General features: G+C 37.7%; 2 protein-coding genes across 7 annotated transcripts in view; both read left to right on the forward strand.

Moving 5' to 3' along the window:
- ERBIN (erbb2 interacting protein) overlaps positions 1-15,888 on the forward strand; it is a 92,168-nt gene extending 76,280 nt beyond the window's left edge. For 3 of the 4 annotated variants that reach the window (XM_081942602.1, XM_081942603.1, XM_081942604.1), the window contains exons 22-27: positions 2,027-2,170; positions 6,815-6,937; positions 11,055-11,249; positions 11,712-11,804; positions 13,782-13,856; positions 14,473-15,888. In XM_081942602.1, coding sequence (XP_081798728.1) covers positions 2,027-2,170; positions 6,815-6,937; positions 11,055-11,249; positions 11,712-11,804; positions 13,782-13,856; positions 14,473-14,577 — 735 coding nt within the window. In that variant the 3' untranslated portion in view covers positions 14,578-15,888. The remainder of the gene's footprint in view (positions 1-2,026; positions 2,171-6,814; positions 6,938-11,054; positions 11,250-11,711; positions 11,805-13,781; positions 13,857-14,472) is intronic. The other variant, XM_081942605.1, reaches the window with a different exon arrangement.
- Positions 15,889-19,034: 3,146 nt separating this feature from the next.
- Positions 19,035-27,861, forward strand: part of SREK1 (splicing regulatory glutamic acid and lysine rich protein 1) — a 35,327-nt gene continuing 26,500 nt past the window's right edge. Inside the window, exons 1-2 of one of the 3 annotated variants that reach the window (XM_081942608.1) lie at positions 19,035-19,252; positions 24,972-25,105. In XM_081942608.1, coding sequence (XP_081798734.1) covers positions 19,092-19,252; positions 24,972-25,105 — 295 coding nt within the window. In that variant the 5' untranslated portion in view covers positions 19,035-19,091. The remainder of the gene's footprint in view (positions 19,253-24,971; positions 25,106-27,861) is intronic. The other 2 variants (XM_081942606.1, XM_081942607.1) reach the window with 2 other exon arrangements.

A 27,861-nucleotide genomic window follows, 5' to 3' on the forward strand; every position in this document is an offset into this window, starting at 1 on the left:
TCAGTAAGCCTTCCTCGTATACTAGCTTCAGCACATCTTCTTCACTGCCCTTCAGATATTCTCCCAGTACCCTTTTTTCTTCTTAGCTGCCTGATGCATTTGCAACATTCCATACCAACTTATTTTCCTTGGTAAGTGTTTCCAAGAACATGAGACTGTCTTAGACTGCCATGAAAACATAGTGAATTTTTGATAGAAAGTCTGTTTGCTTTAGATTTAAATGGCTATAGCAAATTTCTTTTCATCTATCCCTCCACAGACTTTTGAGAAATGATGGATATTCTCATTCTCTCTCTCTCTCTCTCTCTCTCTCTCTCTCTCTCTCTCTCTCTCTCTCTCTCTCTCTCTCTCTCTCTCTCTCTCTCTCTCTCTCTCTCTCTCTCTCTCTCTCTCTCTCTCTCTCTCTCTCTCTCACATGCACAATAATGTGTTTCATTTATGCCTATCTCCGCTTGATTTGCAAAAGTGTTTTTTCACTATGTAGTTTATTTTCATTTTCTCCCTCAGCAGTATCTTTATTAGGGGAGTGAAAGAAAAAAATGCTTCTGAGGGTCTTGAATGTTATATTGGCTTAATATATATAATATAATATAGATTATCTTACACGGGAAAAGACCCAAATACAACAAGACTAGCATACCTACACTCATGAAAATCTACATACATACATACAGACACACAGACAGACAGACAGACAGACAGACAGACAGACAGACAGACAGACAGAATGTTATATATATAACATTACTTTAAAGCCATAAAATGATACTTCAGGCTGAGTGCTGTTGCCCATCCTACAAAAAGATTGACAATAGGATTTTTAAAAAACTGAATTAAAACAATTAATTGTAATACAATCTAGCACAGACTATTTTGAGCCCAGCAGGAAGCAAGCAAAATGATTTATATTAGTTCGTAAACTTATAAACAACAACCAGTAAAAGCAAACAAATAAAGCCAAGTTATTTCTTATGGCTATAGATTTGGGAGAAGCTTCTTCGTAATATACCTGAATATATTTAAGTTTTTGTTTGGGAACTAGGCTGTAATCAGTAAGAAGCAGCAGCAATAAACATGCAAAGTGATTTAGTAGCTCATGATAAACTATGATGTTGAAATCAATATAATATTTCTTTATGGGCAAGGTCTTTGTAGTCAAAGTAATCTCTTGCAATCAAAGTAATCTCTCCATTCCAATATGATGTGAAAGCCAGTACATTTGGAAACATTGACATCCCTGAAGCTATTTGATTTAAGTTTCCTAGACCTATCTCTACAATCTCAAGATGCATTAAACATTGTACTTCGTTAGAGGCAGGCTTGGTTTTCTTTCATGCTAGAGCTTAATGCCAATTCTTTTCTAGATTGGCTCTTGTTCCATTTGTTTTTGGACACCACTCTAAAACCTGGTTTTAAAGGGTAATTAGCTGGCTTCCTTCTGTAGGACTTTTTCCGGAGCTTGCTTTGTTCATTAAGTTTTGATAATACTGGAAATTTTGTTAAATAGCACTTGAGGATATTGATCTTCAGTTTAAATCTGGTTCCTGGTCTTATAGTTTGTGTGGCCTTTTCACAATGGGTTGATCTCATAGTGATCTAAATAGATCTCATCTATTATGTGCTGAAATTCTATTGGGCTTTCACTATGTAGTCGAAAGTGGAAAAGGCACACTTCCAATGTCTTACTAAATGGCAAGATTTCAGGAAGAGAAGCCTGAAAGCATGCCTCCCCCACTCCCCAAATCTGGTCTCGTGGGATGGGCAGATAGGGAGAGGTGGTCCTGGTCAATGAATGGGTGTATGCTGTGCTTTGTGTGGTGATTATGTCAGACAGCATGTTCAGTTACATTGTGAAAAATCACATGGCATGTGACCCGAGATTTTGTATTCACAGCGGGACGGGTTTTTGTTTGCATGGTTATAACATGATATACAATCTGTATGCCTGCACTGACTTTGTGTATAACATGGCTTGTGATTTATGCATGCTGCACTAATCTCTGTTATCTGTCCCCTCTTTATTCAGAGCATGCTGTCACGGTCCTTTAATTCCAATTATGCTCCAGTTAGCAACTTTTACTATGGCAGCTCTAGGGATCTGCATGGCAGCCAGGGCAATATTGCTTTGAGTGTTGCAGATGGAAGAAGTTCTGGTGTTCCAGTTCTTCGTGTGAGTACACTCCTAATAACATGCTTGTTGAAAGGGAATTGGAAATGACCAATTGAATTTTTGAAATTTGTGAAATCTTTACTATGTTTGATTTTATTCATTACTGTAATGGTTTAAAAAGGTAATGATTTAAGAATAATGCACGAATCCACCTGTCCCCTTAATATTACTGCATTTCCTACTCTGAGCCAATCAGCAGATCATCTTCTGATTTTAAAAATACTCATTGGCATGTTTTAGTCTGTGGGACAACTTAAGTATGGAATGAGTTTATTTGTTGCATTGGCAGATGACTTAAAAGATTTTGATGAAATATGAACATACGGGGGAATCCTTAGGTTATGGCAGGTAATTGAGGATGGAATTCCCATCATGAAATGACGCAGTCATAAGGCATGATGTCACATGACCACATTGTTTTAGTGATGATAATACCATTTGCTATTGTTAATCCCACCCAGTCATTACGATACACCCTGACTCAAGCCATTCACAGCTTTGTCCCAGTCCCAGATTTCAGTAAGATTAGAGGCTGCTTTCAACTATCTCTACCCATCTCTCTGCCCTTTTGGCTACCCTGTGTACAAGGGCCTTCAGCTGATCTCTTGTTTTCTTTCTCCCGCTATTGACAAGGTGCACGCACCTAGTCCTTTGTAAGGCAGCTGCCTTCTTCCTAAGGCCAGAATGATGCTCCTGCAACCAAACTACATGGAACTCAGGAGGTCTCTGCAATTGGGACGGTAGTCACGATAGTGCAATTGAAGCTGGCCGATTGTGGCAAAGTGTCTGCAGAGGTTTGATCGCACCATCACGTTCACCGCCCCCCTTTTTTAACCCTACCCTATGTGTCCTTGTCAAAATTGCAAATTGTGAGCCTTTCAAATTGAACAGACGGCAGAAGGCCTGGCCTGGTAAGCAGCAGCCTTGCAAAGATCCAGGCACATCTTGTGAAGGTTAGCCAGAGACAGTGGTGCACAGGCTGGCAGAAGCAGTGAGAGCATTGCAGTTAAAGAGCAGAGATGGGAGAGGATATTGGTTGGGGAGTTGAAGTTACCGTACCTATAAGTACACTCAAATTTTGATCACATGACAACAAGGGCACTGCGATAACTCTAACTTTTAGAACCAGGCATAACTACCATTTGTTCAGAACCACTATGATTTTAAACATAAAATAGATAACCTCTTGCATTTCTTAAATGATCCAAGTTGATCAAGCTTTCTGAATTGTGAGAGGGGTTTTGGTTTGGAAAATTTCAAAATATAAATGTTTTTTTATGGAAATAAATATATTTCTGTACATATTCATGTTTAGAAGTAGTAACATAGCTTAATTTATAAATTTATTTATTCACAGATTAAAGTATATATAATAAAGATTTTGGTATCTTTCATTTTTCTTGATAAATGGATATTCCAGAAGTGGGATTCACTTAGCTTCCCTACCGGTTCGCAAATGTGAGCGCACTCACTCGCTTCATTCTCACACAAGCATATGCACAGAGACATATTGTCTGTACTCTAGTATGATTAAGATTGAACCTACTTTCCTGTCATGTGTTTGTCTGAGCTAATCAGATTCGTTCATTCTTATTGTTCAGATATGAATGTGACTATCTTTTATGCTTCCGTCCTTCCATCATTAGTCTATTTTCAAGTCTGGATTGCTTCTCCAAGCACAGCACTTATTGTCTTTTGAGTAAAAAAAAAAATTCAATTCTCACTCTAATCCTCTGTCACATTGCCTAGGCAGACTTCTGATTTACAATAGCAGAGTTGGAAGTGACCTTGGAGGTCTTCTAGTCCAACCCCCTGCCTAGGCAGGAAACCCTATACCAGGGGTGGCGAACAAGTTCGACAAAAAGAGCCAAAATTTTAAACCGTGAGAGTCAGAGAGCCACACCACGCAGTGACCTGCCAAAACAGACCTGGAAGCAATGTTCCCTCTAATTTTTTTTCGATGTGAGCAGAAAAGTATAGTGTTTGAGCGGCACATTTTCATGCCTGAGCACCCGAATTTTTTTCACAGATGTCACCTAAGACAACAACGAAATCAGTATTATTTGAAACTCAAAGTTATGTTTCTTCAAGGTACCCGCTTAATTCAAAGTGTTATATAATATCAGTATGACTTAACAACGCTCCTGCTTAGCAACCAAAATGTTGGCTCAGAAACTCTGGCATTTGAAGCACGCAACTCTTAAAGCTGTCAAGTTACAAGACCCTTGCACCCCTAACCCTTTAGGGAAAAAAACCCCCAGGGGTCTTCAAACCTGACAGCTTTAAGATTTGTGGACTTCAACTCCCAGAATTTCTCCTCCAGTCCTGTTGGCTCAGGAACTCTGGCATTTGAAGCATGGAAGTCTTAAAGCTGTCAAGTTACAAGACCCTTCCACCCCTAGAAAAAAAATGCAGAGGTCTTCAAACCTGACAGCTTTAACACTTGTGGACTTCAACTCCCAAAATTCCTCCTCCAGTCATGTTGCAGCGATGTCATCTGCGTGGATCTGCTCCATCTTTGCTTTCTTCATTGTGGGCAGGGCTTCTGCTGAAGATGCCGACGAGTACGAGTTGCCACCAGAATAACTGCTGCTACCTCCTCCTCCTCCTCCTCCAACAGAATCACCAGAGTTGCTCCTGAGCTCAGCGCTGGGTTACCTCTGCCCCCTCCCCCTCCCCCGTGCTTTTGAGGAGCCGTGAGGCTTTTTTTCCCCTGCTCCCCCCCCGCCTTCCTACTGGCTCCTGCAGCCTCATGGCTCCTCAAAAGCACGGCGGAGGAGGGGGCAGGGGTAACCCAGCGCTGACTGAGCTCAGCTGCTCCGAGCGGAGGGGAGGCGCCGCTGCCACGCGCGGAGATGCCGGCTGGAGCTTTGGCGGCTTCATCTCAGCCGCAGCGCCGGGCGGCAAATCCGGCAGTGCTGCCTGTTAGAGGAGGAGGAGGAGGAGGTGGCAGCAGTTCTTCCGGTGGCGGTGGGGGTTTTGGGGCTTCACAACTAGCCTCAGTTGCCCCGTGCTCCTCAAAGCAAGTCTGGGGAAGTCCTTTGCAGGCGGCCCGTTCTAGCTGCCTGCAAAGGACCTCCCCAGCTTCCGAAAGGGAGCGCGCGATCCGAGCCACAGTATACAAAATAATGATAAGAGGCAAAGAGCCTCATTCATTTTGGCCGGGAGCCGCATGCGGCTCGAGAGCCGCGTGTTCGCCACCCCTGCCCTATACCATTTCAGACAAATGGCTATCCAACATCTTCTTAAAGACTTCCTGTGTTGGGGCATTCACAACTTCTGGAGGCAAGCTGTTCCACTGATTAATTGTTCTAACTGTCAGGAAGTTTCTCCTCAGTTCTAAGTTGCTTCTCTTCTTGATTAGTTTCCACCCATTGCTTCTTGTTCTACCCTCAGGTGCCTTGGAGAATAGTTTGACTCCCTCTTCTTTGTGGCAACCCCTGAGATATTGGAACACTGCTATCATGTCTCCCCTAGTCCTTCTTTTCATTAAACTAGACATACCCAGTTCCTGCAACCGTTCTTCATATGTTTTAGTCTCCAGTCGCCTAATCATCTTTGTTGCTCTTCTCTGCACTCTTTCTAGAGTCTCCACATCTTTTTTACATCGTGGCAACCAGAACTGAATGCAGTATTCCAAATGTGGCCTTACCAAGGCATTATAAAGTGGTATTAACACTTCACGTGATCTTGATTCTATCCCTCTCTTGATGCAGCCTAGAACTGTGTTGGCTTTTTTGGCAGCTGCTGCACGCTGCTAGCTCATATTTAAATGGTTGTCCACTAGGACTCCAAGATCCCCTTCACAGTTACTATTGTTGAGCAAGGTACCACCTATTCTGTACCTCTGCATTTCGTTTTTGTTGCCTAAATGTAGAACCTTACTCTTTTCACCATTGAATTTCATTTTATTAGATAGTGCCCAATGTTCACGTTTGTCAAGATCCTTCTGTATCTTTAGCCTATCTTCTGGAGTGTTGGCTATTCCTGCCAGCTTGGTGTCATCTGCAAATTTGATAAGTTTCCCATTTATCCCCTCATCCAAATCATTGATGAAGATGTTGAAGATTACTGGGCCCAAAACAGAACCAATTTCTATTGGTATACTTTCTCTTTCTTCCACTTTTGGCACCAGTATAATTTTTATACATACTATGGTGCTATGTAAATGTCTATATTCACTTGCACATGTCCACTTCTATAGTTTCTTTCATTTTTTCATCATTTTTTTTGGCTGTCTAATTCAGGGGCGAAACTAACTATGAATGTCTGTAATAAATACATAAATTTAATAAAACCATATTCTTCCTGTGTAGCTTTTGTCTTTAATTTGATTTCCTATATTGCTTCCCTGGGTAAAATACACATGATAGATTCAACAGTTCAAGGACTTTCCTTTTATTTTAAACTAAAGCACCAAGCAGCAGTCATTGAACAGCATGTCCACTTGTCCAAAGTCGTGCTATATTTTAGTTCCTAGGAGAAATTATATAGCAAAGCTGCTATTAAGAGATATGCTTAGAAACTAAATGACGTAATTTGTAAGGCAATATATAGGAACAAACTTGTGAACAGCATGAAAAAGGGTTAACTTGCTTTAGTATATAGCAGAAATGTTTATATGCTTTTATTTGTAATTTTCAGCATCCCCAAACAGCTAATTCAGTAGAGGAGGATGTATTCATTTCTGGACAGCAGAATTATTCAACTGCCACACTCGGTCTGAAAGAGGCTGTTCCAGAGACCATTAAAAAACTTCCTGTGCAGGTAATAAACTGTACGATTCATTAATCATATGTAACTGTAATGTAGTGATAGTAATTAGTATTGTTTACATGTTAAATTTACATATATGACCTTTAGGTTCATGTGCTTTACCTTCACCTGTTCCTCTGCTGTTGCTGCCAGTAGCAGATTGAAAGATTGTTCCTCTTTTTTCAATTACGTATTTTTCGGAGTATAAGACACACCGGAGTATAAGACACACCAAGGTTTTAAAGAGGCCACGGGAGCTGGGGAGCGGGCAGAGTGCCACGTGGTTTGGCACCTTAGGGATACCCCTTAGGTCAGTGAATGGTACTCTGCCTGGCTGGAGGGGGGGTTTGCCGGGCGGCTGCTCATGAGCGTGGTCAACTTATGGCTGCTTCACCCCTGAGGCTGTGCCCGGCTCTTCGGGAGCCAGTTCGCAAGGGAGCAGCCACCCGGCAAGCAACGTGAGCGCCTTTCCCCCTGGCTCCCGTGGCTTGGCGCCTTCAGGATACCGCTATGTGGGTGAGCGGTGCTCTGCCTGGCCAGAGGGGGAGTTGTCAAGGGGGCTTATTTTCGGGGTGGGCTTATATTTTTGCCCACACGAAAAATATGGTTTTGTGTTGTAACGGCCAGCCCTAATCAACAAACGAGCCCCATCCACCACCCAGGCTGTTACAACACAAAACAACAACGGACACACAGCCAGCACCAATCTACCAATCATGATACAACCACACAACCAATCATTCCACTTACTGAAACAAAGCCAGCACTCCACACACACACACCAAGAGTGTGTGTAGGTAGGTAGGTAGGTAGGTAGAGGGATAGAGAGACAGAAATAGAGAGAAATACAGTAGGTAGTGAGAGAGAGTAGTTAGGTAGGTAGGTAGATAAAGGGATAGAGAGAGAGAAATAGAGACAGAGAAATACAGTAGATTGGTAGGGAGAGAGACAGAGTGTGTAGGTAGGTAGGTAGAGGGACACAGAGAGAGAAATATAGAGAGAAATACAGTAGATAGATAGGTGTTTCTGCCGGAACAGCACTTGATCAATGTAATTCTCCTCAATCAGTTAAAGAGCTTTTCAGAAGGAAAAAAAAAGTTTTTGCACTCTGCAAACCTCCCCAAAACGGCCCATTTTTCATGAAAATGGGTCCGTTTTTTTTTTAAAAAAGGCATGAATAGCCTGGTGGGGGGGCTTGCAGAGTGCTCGTGGGGACAGGCCCACGAAAATGAGCAGAAAACAGCCCGTTGTTCGCGAAAACGGGCACACTTTTTGTCAAAAAATAGCATACATAGCCTTATGGAGTCTTATAGAGTGCTGCTGGGGGATGGGGGGCAAAAACGGCCCGTTGTTTGCTCATTTTTGCCCTCCCCAGCCCCCAGGAACTCTCTGAAAGCCTCCATAAAGGTATGCACAGCCATTTTGGTGAAGGGGCGGGGCTTCGGGAGGCAAAAAATGCTGTATTCGGTGTATAAGACGCATCCAGATTTTCAGCCTCTTTTTTGAGGAAAAAAGGTGCATCTTACACTCCGAAAAATACGGTAAGCATTCTTCTTTTCAGTAAAATATAAAATTATTACCATTGTAGGAATGAAGTAGATACTCAGTGCCCATGAGGACTAACAAATAATAATAGTAAATAGCTGCCTATTATGGGACCTTGGGAAAGACTGGATAGTTGTATAAAAATGTCAAATCCAGTCTAAACATCTGACGGTGCAATGAACTATAATAATAACCATCAAACATCTGCCTATCTCAGTTTCTTGTGAAGAATGTGTTAGGGGGATAAGAATGCCAAGTGTAGTCAAAATATCTGGCTGACTCCGAACAATAACAACAACAACAACAATAATATGTCTCTGGGCATTAGCACCTAGTCTCTTATCAGTACTGGTATGTACATGCATTAATTCCTTGCCTCCCCCTACTGACCTAATCATTAAAGCAATTCAAATATTAAACAATCTTGTGAACTGGTGAAGGATTTCATTATAGTTATGACTCCAATGATGTCATAAGAAGTTGAAAAGACAGATTGGCAGTCAAAAGTAGAACTAGAAACAATAAAACATTGGACTGCTTTTGTGCTAGCTGGGAAAAGCGAACCATCTCTGAAAAAGGACCGAGCCAGTGTAGGTTAATGCCAAGGGATTTTGCAAGAGCTGATCTGAGGAAGAAAGTACAGGCTGGACACAGTTTAAAAAAGAAAAGTATATGACCATAGCACTCTTGCCATTCTTCATCTATAGTGGATGTTTAGTGCTATTCAGATACTTAGCAATTGATATGGGGAAAAGGGAAGGAGAAATGGGCAGATTTGATATATTAAATGGGGAGATTTGAGCCGAGGTGGCGCAGTAGTTAGAGTGCAGTACTGCAGGCTTCTTCAGCTGACTGCTAGCTGCAGTTCAGCAGTTCAAATCTCACTGGCTCAAGGTTGACTCAGCCTTCCATCCTTCCAAGGTGGGTAAAATGAGGACCCAGATTGTTAAGGGCAATATGCTGATAACTGTAAACCGCTTGGAGGGAGCCTATGTAAAAGCACTATGAAACGGTATATAAGTCTAAGTGCTATTGCTATTCTTTTGGATTGTGGCAGCCAGAGCAAAGTATCTCATTGCAAAGAAAATTAATCACAGCTTATTTTTTTATAAGTTGTACATGCTGCTTTTACGGATCACTAGCATTAAGCTAAATATCAGAGCTAGATGATGAGCCCAAGCAGCATTGTATGAGATATAAACTGATATGGAGGAAGTGAAGGAAGTGAAAGGCAGCTAGAGTTCCTGGAAATGCTGGCTAAAAAGAAGAAGTCGCCAAGAATTGGACAAGTAAAAGGTCAAGAAAAAATTAATAGCCCATGAAATTAACATAACAAAAACTGATGATGAAAAATATTGTCCACCAATGCTAAACTGAGTAATATAATCAATGAGGGAACTTTTTATTTATTTATTTATTTATTTATTATTAGATTTTTATTGCACCTTTATTATTATCGCACCTATATCGAGCATGAGGTGGGTTGGGCTAACAGAGACTGACTGGCCTAAAGTCATCCAGGTGGCTTTCTAAGGTGGGACTAGAACTCACACTTATATTACAAAATACAGTACGCATAGACTTCTATCCAAATGCAAAGCCTTCACTATGAATCAAGTTTATTCCTCAGTGGATTTGGAGAGATATTTGAGGTAATCAGACCAATACTGTAACATCAGGTCCAACAAAATCCAATCAAGACTTATTTGCTCTTGTTCAATGGACAAAAACTTGGCAACTAAAGCTGTAACTCTTACCCTAATAGATATATATAGATATATATGGAGAGATTCTAGGGTGTGATTACCCTGAATCTCTTTTCCCCTCCTCCATCCAGCTCTCTCCTCTAACTGCTGTCATGTAAAATTCAGTATTTTTGTAATAACCCATTTAATTAAGGTCAGTAAGAATTCAATTTAATCAATTGGAGCTTATGTTACTATATGTATATTTTTTAAGAAGTATCTATATAATGTTGTACTGCAATTTCTAGCATTTATCCATTTACCATGATAGCTGAGGCTGCTTAGAACGCTTAACTTCCACATATATTCTGTCTCATTGAAAGACCTGAAAACATTTACGAATTTTTAAGCTTGTTGACTTTTACCAAGATTGGGGCTATATCCCTGGTTTAGAGGAATTTGGTTTTATTCTTGTTTCTTCACCATCTTTAAACTCTTCTGTTCCTTTGTACTGTTTGTATTAATTTAGTATAGTTTTTATCAACATTGCTTATTCAATCAGACCTTCTATTAAAAAGTGCCCTAGGAGCTAATAATTAGGTTATTGTCACTTCATTTTCTCCAGAAATGAAACACATCTGAGAGATATGAGACCATGAAATACATTAGCAGATTCTCAAATGTTTTATAAGTCATTTTAGAGTTTGATTGTCAGTAAGAACAATTCCAAATGAAAGTGAATAGATTGACAGCTTAGAAGTCATGAAGAAATTATTGTATTTTTTAAAATACAGTGTTTGTTTTTGTGCGTATGCATTTGTGTGCTTAGAAGAGCTGAGTAAATCAAAATATATTCTTGCTTGTGTAAACATTAACTTAGAGATGTTTCATTTATTCAGATACCTTTGATGAATGGGCAGATGGGTCATCCCTCAAGACCTCAGCCAAACTATAGTCAAATCCATCATGCTGGACCCCAAACATCGGTGGCAAGACATCCTTCCAGAGAGCAATTGATTGATTATCTGATGCTTAAAGTTGCCCATCAGCCTCCCTATAGTCAACCTCAAGGTCCAACCAGACAATGCCACGAGGTATCAAAACAAGATGCAAGGGAGACATTTCTATTTCATTGATCCATAATTGATTATGGATTTCATTCCCATAACTAAGACTGAAAATTATATTTAACTGTGATTCTGTTTTGCTGTTATCTTCCACTGGCCTCTTGCTGGCCTCTTTCAGAAGTGAAATGATACAAAAATGATAATGGCTTTATTATCACAGTACTATTTTACTTTCATAGACATTACTTAGCAATGCTGTCAAAATTTTAGATACACTTTATTTATTTTAAAGGGCTAACTTTTGACTTAAAAGTTCCCTTCAATGTAGTTTACAAAAGCAATATAAACTATACCTCTGAAATAAATAAATAAAACTGTAAAAATAATAATATCCCTAACCTATTCAAGATAATTGGGTTGATTATCTTCATTTTCACAGTCTTGTATATGTAAGTAACCTACTTTTAAATATTATGTTTCATATTTTAGATTCGAGTAAGAATTGAAAAAGACCCAGAACTTGGATTTAGTATATCAGGAGGAGTTGGGGGTAGAGGAAACCCCTTTAGACCAGATGATGATGTGAGTATTAATTAAAAATATGTTATTTAAATGAACATTTATCCTTTATCCATTGAGGCATTGTTTACAATTTGAAAAAATTGAAAATACAAATATCACAAATATACTGAAAATTTATACATCAGAGTTGAATATTTTGTTTGCCAATGCTTTTTTCATGCATTCTTAATACATTGTTTATAAATAATTCATATAAATCCTAAAATTGTATATAATTAAACATAATTTTGTACATATTCTAAATCATGAGTACTTTCTATAAATTTGTTTCTTTCGTGCTTTCATTTCCTAACTGGTGAGTTATAACTCTTCACATACACACCACATCTTGAGTCTCTAAGCATGTATGGGTGGATTGGCTTGTTTCTTTAGCTTATTTGCCATTCAGTTTCTGAAGATTTGTGAGATAACAGGTAATATGGTTAAACTATTGCAATGATCTGTTTAATTTTCTTAAATAATTGTCTAAAAGCTTCAGTTAATATGGAATGTGACTGTTAAGCTGCTAAGCAATGCATACTAGAAATAACACTGCCTTGACATTAAAAGATCTGCACTGTTATTTGCAGGTTTGATTTGTCCATTGCCATATTGCTTTTACTACAAATAGAATATTTAATCCTTCCCTCTGTTCTTCGTTAAATGAAGAAACAGGAATTCTTCGTGTCCATTTAGCTGTTTTGGGTTTAAAATAGTACTTTTTTTCTCATGGATGCCATCCAATATCTTTACATCTGTATAATGAACATAAAATATAAAAATAATATGTTTAAAATATGAATTTTAATTTCCTACATCTATTTCAATATCACTTATTTGTGTGCTTATTTTTCATTAACCTTTCACAAGACAAGCTTTTCAAAATGTCTTCAAATGGTCAGGATTAAAATACTGAAATGATGTTTGTTCATTTACATAAACTTTTGATTAAAAAAAAGCTGTGTTCACCGTGAAAATTAGAAAAAAAGAAACATAACATAAACATAGTGCATAATAGAAAATAATTTCAACTATACAGTAACACTATAACACTACAGTGACACTATTTCCAACCATCCCTGCTAGGTTCCCCAGAAAAACAATGGGGAACCGAGCAGGGAAGTTCGTCATTGGCATAAGTCTCCCCCACCCTCTCCAATATTTGGGAAGTAAGCATACTTTATGGCTCTCTAAATAAACAAATTTAACTGTAGAATCTGCTATATATTGAAAAGACTTAGCAGCCTAGTGGAACCTATAGATGTCAGCTAACAAAAATCTATGCCAAATTGATTCCTGTAGGTTGATAAACCTAGCAGTCCAGCTCCACCCTTTTCAGAATCCATGAGATCAATTACCAATGTAATTACCGTAATGATCACCACTCTGACCAATAATGCTTTTCATTAAGCTTCAGCAAATCTATGTACTACAGTTACCCCCTGGCAGTTGATAAATAGCCAATTCCTTCCCCAATTCTTCCATTCAGAGTGGAAGAATTGTATTACTTAAAACCGAGGAAGGGGAGAGGGTGGGAATGTTTGGAAGTTTTATGATAGCTTCCTGGTTGGGAGCTTTGCCACAGCAGAAATAAAAGTTTTATGCAGTTAATTTTTTTTTGAATATTAACCATTGCCATTCACTCGTGCGGTACTAACTGATATGGTCCAATATTGTGATATTAAGCTGGGTTCATTACCAATTCTTTATCTTCATTACTATGTAGTTAACATGTATTTTGTATCAGAGGCAAGTATAAATGTAATATTGTTCAGAGATTGGGCTGCAGAATCCCACATATCTACTAACTGCCCTTCTTGTACTCATACATTCCCTACACATTTTAGTGGCTTTCATAACATGCATGAATTTTAGATTTGAAACATTTTTTGTTCAAAATAGTATAGCCAGCCAATAGCTGCTGCTATTAATACCTATCCAGTATAAATACATGTTTATTATAAGATGAATACTACTTCTTTTTTTGTTATCTTGAAGGGTATTTTTGTGACTAGAGTACAGGCTGAAGGACCTGCATCAAAATTATTACAGCCAGGAGATAAAATTATTCAGGTAATATAATTTAAAGTATTCATAAATTATTTTCAACAATGTTATGCCTTTGTCTGCAAGATTCTATCAGTTTTCTGAATTTTACCTGTTTTCCCCTTATGTAAACAATTAAAAAAAGTCTATTAATACTGTCTCTTTTCTCTGACACACATTATAAACCACCCTGAAAAAAATTCTGAAGGCAGCATGCAAATGATTAAAAATGAATAATTGTATATAAATCTTTGATTTTAAATAAAAAGGCGGAGGAATTACCATCTTGAGTCTTATTGCAAAATAGTACAGTATTTGGTAACGTTTCCAGATAAGGTGTTTGAATTAACAATTTAATATTTCAGGATTTGGTAGCTTATAGTCTTAGCTGTAATGATGATAATGATTTTGTTAATTCAGTTCCTAGAGGTAGGAGAGGCTGTGACTGTATATTGAACATATGTTTGCTCTTTTGTATTCCTCCTCCATTGATATGTTATTGGAACAACAAAGTTTTCTGAAAATTATAAATTAGAATTTCATTTGAATGGTGTTCCAAAACAAAATAAGGTTCAAAAACAAATTTAAAAAACTTATTGAAAATATTTGCTTTTAATTTAGTAATGTATTTGTTTCTTTTCAGGCTAATGGATATAGCTTCATCAGTATTGATCATGGGCAAGCAGTATCTTTGCTAAAGACTTTTCAGAACACAGTGGAACTTACTATTGTTCGAGAGCTGTCTTAAACACTGTGGAGAAAGAGGAAATTCTGTGTAATTTTTGAAGGACTTGTGGAAAACTTAATATTTTGACTATTTTTGTATGCAAAACTTTTAAAACTATGTACAGTAATAAAATAATGAATTTGTGGTTATGGGGAAAAACCACTGTAAAGAATATAAATGAAGCAGTTATGGAAATGCATATGGTGATTAGAGCTAAATTGTTTTAAGACAGTGTAGCAATCAAGGATCACTCCTCCAAGAACAAACCTGTGGTGTATTTTGTACAGATGGTAGGTTTATTTTGTGGGTAATTCATACACATTAAATAATTTTGTGTACAAGGAACCTCCATTGTAGCCAGTGGACAGATGGCAGGGCTTTCTGTCCTATAGCAGTTTTGTTGCCTTTAATTTTTCATTTATTTTTAGAATCTTTGTTGAAACCACTTCAGTAGATATTGGTAAGAAATTTTAAAAGTTGGCTTTGCAATGTGAGTATTGTACAGATGAATTGCTAGACTGAAAGTGGACTGATTGGATTAAATTAAAAGGCCAGGTAAAAGTATGAAATTAAAAGAAGGGGAGACGAATTTAATGGGAGAATCTATATGTACCAATTGGAAAAAATGCAATAAAAATGAAGGTTTTTTTTTAAAGGCAGAGTGAATAAATATACTTCTGGAAGTTCTACAGGATTGGTTCATATCAAATCCACTGCCTGTCATATTCTTATGTGTAATTTAGTTTTGAGTGTTTTTAATCACACATTTTTTAAAAAATTAATTATTATATGGAGTTGTACTGAAAAGGTACTCTCATTACAAAAATCCCTGGTTTTATATAAAAGAATGATTTTCTTCTGCTTTGTATGAAATGCTCCATATTCAAATTATTTATACATTTTTGAAAAGAACCTGAAATGGCCAGTTTTTGCTGTGTTGCCTGTAATGTATGATGATGATGATGCGTAGACACATTGAATTTTAACATGTGCATGTTCTGAATAGAAAAGCTGTGGTCTTTTCAAGGAGGCTTATGATACTGAGCCATGTGAAGATTGGGCTGCCCCAGAATAAACGATTCAGAAAGAACTCTGGATTTTCATTGGCCTTCAATTGCCTTGTGAGACTAAAAGAAATAATACAATGGAGCTATAACCAAAGCCAGGTTATGGGACGCTGTTGCACAGCAATAGAAGGTTGCTCCCTATTGTAAAGGGATAGATATTTTTTGGGCCCACCAACTTGTATGATCTTCTTCAAAGGGCTGTTCCTACAGGTGACATTAAATGTGAACTCGACACTTCAGAGTCATTAAAGGATTTCTAACTATATTAATGTAAGAGTGATTTATTACAAGCTGCCTTTTGTTTATTATTACTTGCATAAAACATTGGATTATAATTTTGTTTATGACAAATGTTTATGTTCTTCATGTTCATGATGTAACCGAGATAATATTGTCTAATTCACAAGATAAAAAGTAATACATAGATATTATGGACCATAGAAAAGTGCCATAGAAGACAACAATTGTTTTTAAAAGTGAATGATCAATTCATCATTGGAAAAATATTCATTTAATTGAAATTTTAATAGAAATTGATAGTTTTAAAAATAAATTTAGCAAAGTACCAATCTGTTAAAGATTTTGCAAAAGCATACTTGAATGGAAAACCCACTTTCTTAGCTCTCCGTAGTTTTTGAATACCTAAACTTAAATGATATTGCACTTCACTTACCAACTGAATATTGTACTGCATATAATTCTTAATTTTAATTGAAATCCTTTAACAACTCTTTATACATTAACTTTAGTTGATTTTATTAAAATTTACATAGGCATTGTTTTTTATATTAGCAGAAATGTGCTGTATTTTGGTAAAATTCACATTTTCTGTGCTGTTAATCTTTAAAAAACATAGCTATATGGTGACAAGCTTCAGTGTTGCTATTTTATTTACAATTTATTCAGTGACTCACATTCATATTCATTGCTTTTAACTATTAAATTCAGTCTTTTAATAAAGAGAATATAAAGAAACAAAATAATTATGTGATAGATAAGTTTCAAAACTGAATATGGATTCAATTTATCTTTGCATACAAGATGTAAGAATGAAATATGTCCCAAAATATTGTATTTTGTATGAAATGAGAAATATTCCTTAAACTAAATTAGAAATTCATTTGAATATTTTTTGTTAAAACATTGCCAATTTTTTTCATTGTTTAAAGTAACAGTGCAAGAAAAATGGTGCTTATTGTCTGTTTGCAAGGAAATAAAATTCTGTTTAAAGTTCTTTTGTGGGGAAAGACATTGTCAGAATAAATGTTTGAGGAGAGATTGTTGAAAAAGAAGCTCATCAAAAGAGGAAAACCTTTTTTGAAGCCATGGGTTTTAATGTTTCTCATTTTATCAAAATATATCTGGAAATTTGATGGAATAGATACAGAATGGATCATGTTATCAATTCAGGTTTTTTTGTAACATTTCTTTAAAGAATCAGTTCAAGTGAAATTTTTGGAAAAAGTCCCACATATTTATTGTGTAAATATTTTTTTTACTATTTTTGACGAGTTTAAAAATGTGTACATACTTGAACACATCTGTGAACACAATCATAGCAATAAGGGACACACAGAACCAAGCCTTTATCATTAATTTGCTGTATACTACTTTTTAAAATAACTATTCCCTTGTCAGCCGCTCTGTAATGTTTTTATTGATCAGCATTTATTCAGCATTCCAGTTTTTTTGTATATAATTAAATTGTTTCTGGAGTAACACATGAGAAGAATAGATAATAAACTAATGCTCTTTAAAGTTATGTGTACTTTCTTGGTTTCAATTTACATCAGTTTTATTTTTTATAAATTGTTGAACCCCCCCCCCTGGAATTTTTAAAGAACTTTTAAAAAATTATTTGAATTAAATACAATGTATGAACAAATCATTTCATACTGATTTGCATTTGATACTGATTGCTATTCCTGAAGGTAGATAAAGTAGATAGACAGATTGACTCTTAAATGAAATTCACAGCCATTTATCAATGGCAACAATTTAGAGAGGATGCTTTTCCAGGTCTCTGTGTGGGAGTTCTGTTTGCACAATTATTAACACAATTCAATACTAATTACTTCTGAGCGGTATTGCAAGCCAAACAAGCAGTTCATTTTGAAAACATAAGTGCATTTAAAATACAAATTTGTCAAAACTAGTCCAGAGCTTTTTGCTTCCTTAAAACCATTGGCCATTTCACACCTAGAAACCAAAGTGTCTCAAAATCTGAATCTTTTTTGGACTCCTTTTTCATCCCTGAACTGTTAGACTGACCCAGAGGGAAATATCCAAAATTTGATATCCAAAAATGTCCAAAATATTTGCCACGCTTCTTAGAGACCTGAAACCATCTCCGAAGCGAGTTGAATCTACCCAGAGGAAAGCTTGCTGAGGACCCCAGTTCCGAGAGAGCTGCTAGGATCCCATCCCTGGTCCTTCTCAGTGCCCTCCCCCCTGGGCTTTGGAAAAGCCTTTCTCCGTTATTCTTATTACTCCTGTTAGATTTTCAAAAAGCCATGAAAAGACGGGATAGAGAATTAAATTGATAAACCATGCATTCATTATATATGAGGAAAATACGTCATTTGTGAGAGGAGACTCAATTGGCATGAAAGCTCTGAAAACACACGAAGACGTCTTTCTGCCCAGCCCTCATGTATCTGCCATCACATTGAGCAGTTGTGGCTGTGGATTCCCACTTCCAAGCGTTGAACGTGTTATGGCTCTGAAGCTGGCGCAAGACCCTCAGCCCTAGGATGCGTTTTTTAAACCTGGTCTATGTACAACCTAACAACGCTAATAATATGCTTTAGTGCCGTGAAGGATTGTTGTTGCCATTCATGGAAAATCCACCTATAGAAGACGCTCGCGCTACTTAAGGATATTTTTCTTTGTCTCATAATTCCATAATACATGTTTTATATAAATACGAGACAAGAAAATATGCTTAAGGCGGGCGCTAAAATTTGTGACTAATTCGTTAGGTTTACAAAATACTGTTATGTCGTCACACCCTGCACCCGCCTAACCCTCCCCTCCGGTTCCCACGTGCGTCAACCAGTGAATTTGCTTTATGCGGGAGAACTTCGTCCTAGCTTGAGGAAAGGTTGGACTTCCGCATTGTGCCTTGGTTTTTTGTATTTGGGATACTTTGACCATAGAGCTGTCCTCTCCAACCTGTCCCTTTTCAGACGTGCTGGACGTCAATTCCAATAGTGGCGAGATAATTTATCACTCCTGGTTAACAATGAAAGTTCAAAATAGCTACTCCCCCCACTCTCCTCTATAAAACAACCTTTCTAGGAAAGCCATACCCGCAGGGCAAGCGCTGTTAACGCTTCCCAACTCATAGAATATCACGTGAACGGAAACATCGCAACGCATAAACACTCTAGACACCTTTTCTATGGTAACTTCCGTCCCCTCGCTTACGTGCATTGGCTTGGGTCAGATAGAGAAATTGCCGCCATCATGATGAACAGCGGTGGAATCGGAGTCCCCCTCGGTTTTCCTTTAACTCCTACTTCGGTTATTCAAGTCACTAATTTATCCTCCGCGGTTACTAGTGAGCAGATGCGGACGCTCTTCGGTTTCCTAGGTGACATTGAGGAGTTGCGCCTTTACCCTCCGGAGTAAGTGAGGCCCGGGAAGCCATAGAGAATGGCGGGAATGACTGTCTTTTAAGGAAAGGGGTATATTAAAAAAAAAAAAAAGCTGACCGGATGCTGCGCCCTCCATTTTGCTTGTGGGTGGCTGGGAGCAGCTCCGTTTTGAGGCTTTTGCTTTCTGAGAGGATTGTTGCCCGGAGTGAAGATGGCACCTATTAACGGACTTATTTTTCTCCCTCTTTCGTCTCAGTCCCATCATTCTTTTCCCTTTCGGTATTGTGAGAAATGCCTCCGGCGTTGAGGTTGGAACTTCTTTGTAAGAAGTCCTGATCCGAGCCCTCTGCAGATAAGGTTCTTTCTGTGGGAGCTCCGTTGGTTTGGCTTTGAAAAAGATGCGGCAAGGGGAACCCTCTAGCTCCTTCCCAGAGACTTCTTCCCCTCAGCTCATCCAACCGCCCGAATTAGATTCTGTGGTGCAGTTTATCAGCCTTATTCTTTCAACTAACCTTAGGTCCCTGTAGAGCTTCAATTCCTTGTGTGTCCAATCACACTTGGCCAATAAAGAATTCTATTCTATTCTATTTTCTATCTTTGCTTACTTAATTGGAACAGAGATTAATGAAATTTCATGTGGCTGAACCACCAATTCAGTACGGTTAGGATGGGAATTGCAACCTATTTAAGGCATCTCTAGTTTAATATTGTGGATAAATGGAGGTCCTTATAACATATTATGGTCAATCGCAGATACTGTATCACCTTATCTAAAATCTAAAATCCGGATATGCATCTCAGTCTTTCAATAATGTTCAGGGTAGGTTGAATTGTTATGGTTTCCCCAAAAGATTCCCAACTTGTGTTCAAGTACTTGTTGTAATCAAGTAGTTAGAATTCTACATGTAAATGTGCTGTGGGATAAAAGGTACCAAACATGTCACTGATAGCAGACATGATTCTTTTTATTAAGAAGATAAACCTTAAGGTTAAGATATATCCAAAAGCAAATATTTATGTACTTACTATACATGCTTTTCTGTTGCTTCACTGATCTGGCGTTGAAAAAGACATGATCTTAAAGGCGTCCTGAATATTAGAAGTGAATGTAGACTTAATTCTGATGAAGGACATTCCACAGAAAAGGAAACATAAAAACATAGGCAACTGGTGTCAGAAAAAGGCCTCTAGTCGTCTATCCAGCCTGTCTTTTGAGATTTTTTTATTTTTAAAACGTTTGTCAGATGATTGACATGGGTTTATGTTTAAACTCACTTACTAAATAATTCACCCACTGTTTCTGTCCCAAGCTTTCAAACATTGCTTTTGAATTTCCCTCCTATCAGTTTGAGACTATGCCCTTATGTTTTGATTTTGCTTAATACTGAAAATACTGCCTTCTAGTACTTCATCCACACCCGTAATATAAAGGTTTCAGACTTTCAGTCATGTTCCCTCCCCTCCATTCCCTGCTGTCCTATAGGTTGTACATATTTAGTTCCTCCATTTTTTTTCTTGGAGCTTTCGCAGAGTCCCTACTCACCATATCTCTTTGGGATGGGGAGTCTCAGCCAGGACTCTGAAGTCAGAATTTTGAACGCTTGAAAAAGCGATGATAGCGGATAATAAAATAAAATCTATAGTGCTACTAGGATTTAGAATTTGAAAGTTTTGCTTTCTTTGTTGCTGTTTTTCTCCTTTTTTAAAGCTTTTTTAATTTGGGGAATAATTTTCTTACTTTGATCCTTCGCCTTGCCATTCCCAGCTCTTCATTATAATTAATTCATAACAGTATACAATAACAATCTAAGTTTATTTTTTAATTCTTGATATGTAAAAATATAGAACACAAAAATAATTGTTTTATTAGAAAAGCCAAAATATACTTAAATCAACATTCACTTTTCATAAATAGCCTGATCCAGCCTTCCAATAGTCTCCCCATCAGATCCTGATATGTAGGGCACAGAAAAATACTTTATTGGTTAGTTTCATGTATCACATAATGATTTAATAGCAGGAAAGGAATGGGACATCTCTAAAAGAGAATTATATCATCCCCACTCTGGATTCCTCATCACCAGTAAAATATCCAGAATTTTTTTGGGTTAAAATAGCTTTTTTACTACATAATGCCAGTGCTGAGATCCTGGAATCTTGGGAGTCTGCATATGGATACTACATTGTTCTATATGCCTCTTAAGATAAAACAAACTGTTGATCACTGACTTTTTATGTTGCTTCTTTCTTGAATTCAAAAGTCTTTTAGTATCTCCTTACACCAATCTCTGTTCAGCAAATTCAAACTACACAGTCAAAATTTTAAATAAGTAAATATATTTTTGTTGCCCAATTTTGGATTTAATATTTATTGCTTTCGGAATATGAATGCATATTTCACAGCTTCAGTAATTGATCTAATGTTATCCATGATCCTTCTATTGTTAACTTTCATTATGACAGTTAACAGTTTCGCCATTTCAGATCCAGTTACCATTTTTAATATCAGGGTATTTTGTCTGATTATATATTACTTTTAATTAACTGATGTTGAAATTTTTCTGTTCTCTTTCCTGTTTACTCAGTGTGAACAGATGAATAATTAATTTAAATATTAATTAATACAAATAAAGAATTTGTAGTCTTTGAAGCACGCTTTATTACTGTATTTTTCAGAGTATAAGACGCACCGGAGAATAAGACGCACCTTAATTTTGGGGGAGGAAATCAGGAAAAAAACCTTTCTGCCTCTTTCCCAGCAGCATCCATCAGTATTCATCTGGCTAACATCTTTGCTGCCTCAGTTGGAACCTGATTCCCGAAGCTGCCTGGGAACTGCGATGAAAGCCTTTTCAATGAAAGCCTTTTCAATGAAAGTGTTTTGGGGCCGTGGGGTCCCCTCCCTGATTCCAAAAAGGGCACATGCAGAGGCCAAACAAGTATATTGTGTTTCAGGTGGCAGGCAGTTCCAGCACGCTCTGCCACCTGAAAATGCTTTCCTTCCCAGTTCCCCGGTGCACTCACCCTACTCCTCCTCTACAGACTCGCCGCCTGTTTTCTCCTGGCCAGCAGTGTCAGCTGGGGGAGGCAGGGAAAAAAGCAAGAGGGCAGCGCAGTCAGGTGAAGGCGCAGGAGCCGGGCATGGACACAGGACAGGCAGATTAGAGGCAGACGGCCGATTGCCAGTTTGGTGGCTTGGCTGCTGGTCACCCGGAGTGCGCAGGCAGCAAAGGAAATCCTGGCTGGCTCTATTAAATGCGCATTTCGCAGTGGGGCACAATTTGGGGGTGGTAGGTGGGGCAGGGAATGGGATGCCCTGGCAGCCGCTTCTTGGAGCCTACTGCCCACGCCCGTAAGTGTCGCTGCCAGCGACCACGGTTTTGCGCCCCCTCTCCTGGATAACAGCTGACAAGAGAGGAGAGGCAGCGTGCTGGGTGAAGTTTCACCACACCCACCCTAACGAGTGTGGGGAGAGGAGAATCCAGCAACGCCTGGGGTACTTCTTCGCCACTGGCAGGGATGCCAGGGAAACATCTCGCTGCTGCTGCTCGGCCTCCTTGAGGCACATAGGGAGGAGGCAGCGGCGGCTATGACGTGGGCTTCCTTTGCTGCTTGCGCACTCTGGGTGGCCAGCAGCCAAGCCGGCAAGCCAGCAATCGGTTGGCTGCCTCTAATCTGCCTGCCCTGCAGGGGATGGGGTGCCTGGCATCCCTGCCAGTGGCGAAGAAGTGCCCTGGGTGCTGCTGGACTCTCCCCTCACTCGTTGGGGTGGGGATGGTGAAACTTCGCCCAGCGCGCTGCCTCTCCTCTCCTGTCGGCTATTATCTGGGTGAAGGGGGCGCGAAACCGCTGGCAGCGACAAGGGCGTGGGCAGTGGGCTCCAAGAAGCAGCTGCCAGGGTACCCCATTCCCTGCCCCACCTGCCATCCCCAAATTGTTCCCCACCGCGAAATGCTCATTTTAATAGAGCCACGATGCAGGCTTCCTTTGCTGCCTGCGCACTCCGGGTGGCCAGCAGCCAAACCGGCAATCAGCCGGCTGCCTCTAATCTGCCTGCCCTGTGTCTGTACCCGGCTCCTGCGCCTTCGCCCGACTGCGCTGCCCTCTCACTATTCTCCCTGCCTACCCCAGCCGATGGTGTTGGCCAGGAGAAAACAGGCGGCGAGTCTATAGATGAGGAGGGCGCGTGACTCTGCGATGTGCACCGGGGAACTGGGAAGGAAAGCATTTTCAGGTGGCAGCGCGTGCTGGAACTGCCTGCCACCTGAAACACTATGCACTTGTTTGGCCTCTGCACACGCCCTTTTTGGAATCAGGGAGGGGACCCTGCAGCCCAAAAACTCTTTCATTGAAAAGCTTTCATCGCAGTTCCCCAGGCAGCTTCAGGAATCAGGCACCACGTGAAAGTGAGGATCCCCGCTGCATGGAACCCCCTGAAAATGCGTCGTGCGGAGCGGGTGGGTGGAGCTACATTCGGAGTATAAGACGCACCCAGATTTTCACCCTCTTTTTTGGGGGGTAAAAAGGTGTGTTATACTCTGAAAAATATGAGTATTATTTTCTAATGTGCAGTAATCATAACTAAGCTAAATATGAACTAAATATAAATAATTGTGCAATTAGCATTATTATTATTAATAGCTTTCAAAAATTGAATGCCAATGCAGAAGTCTCATCATAGAACAGTACTATTATGTTGGAGATGCTATTTATTGGCTACAATATTCTAGCTCAGATTTTGGTCTTTCATGCCTGCAATTAATCTAATTGTTAAATATATTAAAAATTTAGCTGTTTTAACTGGTCTTGAAACAGAAATATGGAGTATTAATAATATATTTACAGTTTGTTTATCAACATTGTGTAACACAATTTGAACCCAAAATAGTTATTCATTTTAAGGATTTTTAAGCCTTTTAAAATTACAACCTGTGCAGAGGAAAATAATTTGAAGTATTCTATAGAGACTAAAATACTCTTACTTTGTAAACGTTATGTCAAAATATTAAAAATGACCTTGCAGGTTTAATGTCAAAGAAGGAATGATAATGTAAGAAAGAAATAAGGATTCAAAGGAAGATATATAAGTCAGACATGCTTTGGAAAAAAAAAATTCAGATGGTTTCTGTTAAACCATTTCTTAAATATAATTATAGTTCATAAGTCACATAATGCATCATCTTTATTCCAGATTGACTTTAGTTCATAGAAATCTATGAATTAGAAGTTAGCTAAATAAATTGAATTGAATTGTGGTTTTTCAAGATCAGCCTGTTTAGAAGGCCTTATCTATCTATATAGGCTAATTATAGAAGAGTCATGTGACACTTATTAAAGCATGATTGGAGTAAACCATAGTTTATAAAAAGTAGAATATTTTAGTTACTTTTAAACTTAACTAATAATGGTAGTGAAATAATGTTTTATCACCAAGGCTGTGATTATGCTTAGATGTATATTTTATTATGGAGTAAATAGAAAACTCAGTTGTTGAATAATATTGTCTGGCAAAAGCTTGATATTCTTAACCACATATGAAGTACACATATAAGAAATTAAGAATCTGTAGAATAACTGATGTCTTCTATAATTAACTTTCATTTGCACCAGTGTAAGATACATTAAATGATATTGAAAAATATAAGACTTAATGTATATTTTTGGTGTTTATGTGTTCACAATTGCTTTTGAGCACAGCTTGAAAAAAAGATGAAACTGTAACATCTAATTGGTTTTCTTTTTCTTGCAGCAATGCACCGCTCGCTTTTTCTTCCAAAGTATGTTATATTAAGTTTCGGGAGTCTTCAAGTGTTGGTGTGGCCCAGCATCTAACAAATACAGTTTTTATTGACAGAGCTCTGATAGTTGTACCCTGTGCAGAAGGTTGGTATTTTCAGTATGTTTTTTTTTCATTTTTGTGGTCTCCACTCTGTCAGTTTGTTTCATATGTTTTTTTCAGCAAATATGTGCATACTTTCTTTAATGTAATGTAGTCTTTTACAAGGATGAAGACTTGTTTCTTTCACTAATTCTTTTTGTTCCAATGTGTTTGCCTAGAAAAAGTGAGTTGAACAACACAGACATATTTATATATGAAAATGTCCTAAACATATTTTTAATTAAATGAGAGTGAGCACACGTCTTTGTTACATCAATAGAAACCATATTTTTTAGTTTTTATTATGAGTTATGAAAATAGAATAAGTTTTCCAAGCTAGGTATCATATCTTTTTCAGTAATAAATGATATAAAATATGATATATTATAGAGAGTAGTTACTTAGTGGGGTCAACACCACACCAGGATCCCCAAATTGCTTCAGGTTATCTCAAAATTAAATATTTTGAAAATTGAACATTTAAAATGACTGAAATCAAATCTCCCATGAGAAATCTCATACAGAATAAGGTGTTAGCCATTTTAACTTAAGGGTATATTTTTATGCCCATGCTATTTTTCAAGGCAAAGGCCTTCCTAAAAAACTGTTCCTGTATTTACTTCTAATATTGTTGAAATTTTAGTTAAATGGGGTGTTCTATGGGTTTATTTGGACTTTTGTTAGTTTTAGAGTGCATTTATTTTTTATATTAGTGTTGTAAAATATTTATATGATCAGTTATTCCTGTATTAGCTTTGGGTTTTGTTAGCTTAGTACTTATATCTGAAGACCACTTTTGTAGCTTCAGTAGAGAGGCAAGAAAGTGGAATAGACATGCAAGTAAGAGAGGATTTAGAAAAATGCTTTTACTAATAATTCATTCATAGTTCATAGTTGGTAGAAAGGAAAATCTTGGGAACAGTAGTTGAAAACCATAGGTACAATTGTAATTATTCAGGCAGAAGTTTAAAGGTGGGATTTTGAACCAAAATATAAATAATTCAAGACTGATGATACAAGTGAAATGGCAGTCAGTGAAGGCACAGCATATTTCAAAATTTAACAGTTGATTGTCCACTGCAACCTTACAACTGCATCTATGGTCCAGAGTTTAAGCTTTAGGTATATATTATCTCCCTTCTAAATTAAAACTATTTTGTGGGATACAGGATGAACCTTAGAGGTGGCTGAGTTACTTTTGCTATAATGGTTCTGTCTAGGCTGGAAACCACTGATTTCATCATTGCCATTTTTTGTTTTGTTTCTAGATTGCCCATCTCCCTCAGGAAGGGGCATTTGCAGCCTTTACATTCTTAGTCTTTTGTTTTCTATAAATCAGTTAAAAATATAGAATTAACAGCGTCTGGTTCCTTTATGAACTGCTCTTACTATTAGAAACTTTCTTCTAACAGTCAGTCCGCCGTTCTGAAATTTAAATTATTTTTTGATTATTTACCTTTTGGAATGAGAGAATTTATTTGGTTTCTTGTAACATCAGATATTTAAAGAGTTCTATCATATTTTCCCTCAGTTGTGTTTTTCCCCCTCAAGTCTAAGCATGTATAATCTCTGCAATATCACTTCATGATATTTACTTTCTAGTTTCTCATTGTTCTTCTCTGGCTCTACTAACTTCTTTGAATCCTCCTTAAAGTACTACACTATTTTGAGCAAAGCAGAAAGAAGTAGAAATAGTATTTGTCATGATTTGCCTTTTTATAAATATTATTCCCAGGCTATATATTTTCCACCCTATGCTTGTACATTTAATGGTTGTTTCTAAGGAAAAGTTTTGCATTTATTTCTGATTAATGTTATTCTCTTACTTTTAGACCATTCTCCAAATCAGTCAAGATCATTACTTATTTTAGTTCTCACTATGGGTGCATTAACTAGCTCATTGTATTATGTTCTCCACAAATTTTAGAAGCATTTCCTTTTCTTCATCCAATTATAAATTATTAATAAAAATGAAGAGTTAAAGACGTAGGACTGATCTTTGTGTCATTCTGTATGAAAACTCTGTGATTTGATGAGCAACCATCAATATGCACCTTCTGAGTATGATTTCTGACCCAGCTGTGTCCACTTATTTGTCATCCAGTCCTTACTTGACTATTTTGCTAATAATATCATGAGTTACTTTTTGAAATGTCTTGTGCACTAAATATACAGCATTCTCAAAATGTGTTCAAGAAGTACTCAGTCAAAAATGACATAAGATTACTTTGACAAGATTTGTCCATGCTAACATTTGGTAAGTAAGTAAGTATATTTTTCCAAATTAATTTCTTTATCTTTTCCATAGTTTTCCTAAGTATTGATGTCATGCTGACTGGCACATACTTTTCTGAATCTTTTTCTTCTCTTTGAAGATAGGGACATTATTGTCTCTCTTCTAGTCATCTGGCACTTGCTCAGTTCTCAAGGGATTCAATCGAGATGATTATTTATTTCATGTAGCAGGTAGTTTATCTAGCCCTGGAAATTTAAACTCATTCAAAATAAAAAAGATAATTCCCAGCCATGTTTCTGCTATTCCCAAGATTCAGCCATAGAATTTAAAGGGTTCATTTAGATTACCGAGTACAACTCCAAATTGAAGCATCTCAACCTATTACTTTTCATAATTTCTTGACAAAATTCTTCTGTTCGTTGAAAAAAAAACCAACTAAAACAGGGATTGAATAGCTCTGATTGTATTTACTTTGTTATCTGTTAACATTTTGCCATCTTCATTTTTCTTTATTGTGAACATATC

Source organism: Natrix helvetica (assembly GCF_964273705.1).
Source record: "Natrix helvetica genome assembly, chromosome: 2".
Lineage (NCBI taxonomy): Eukaryota > Metazoa > Chordata > Lepidosauria > Squamata > Natricidae > Natrix > Natrix helvetica.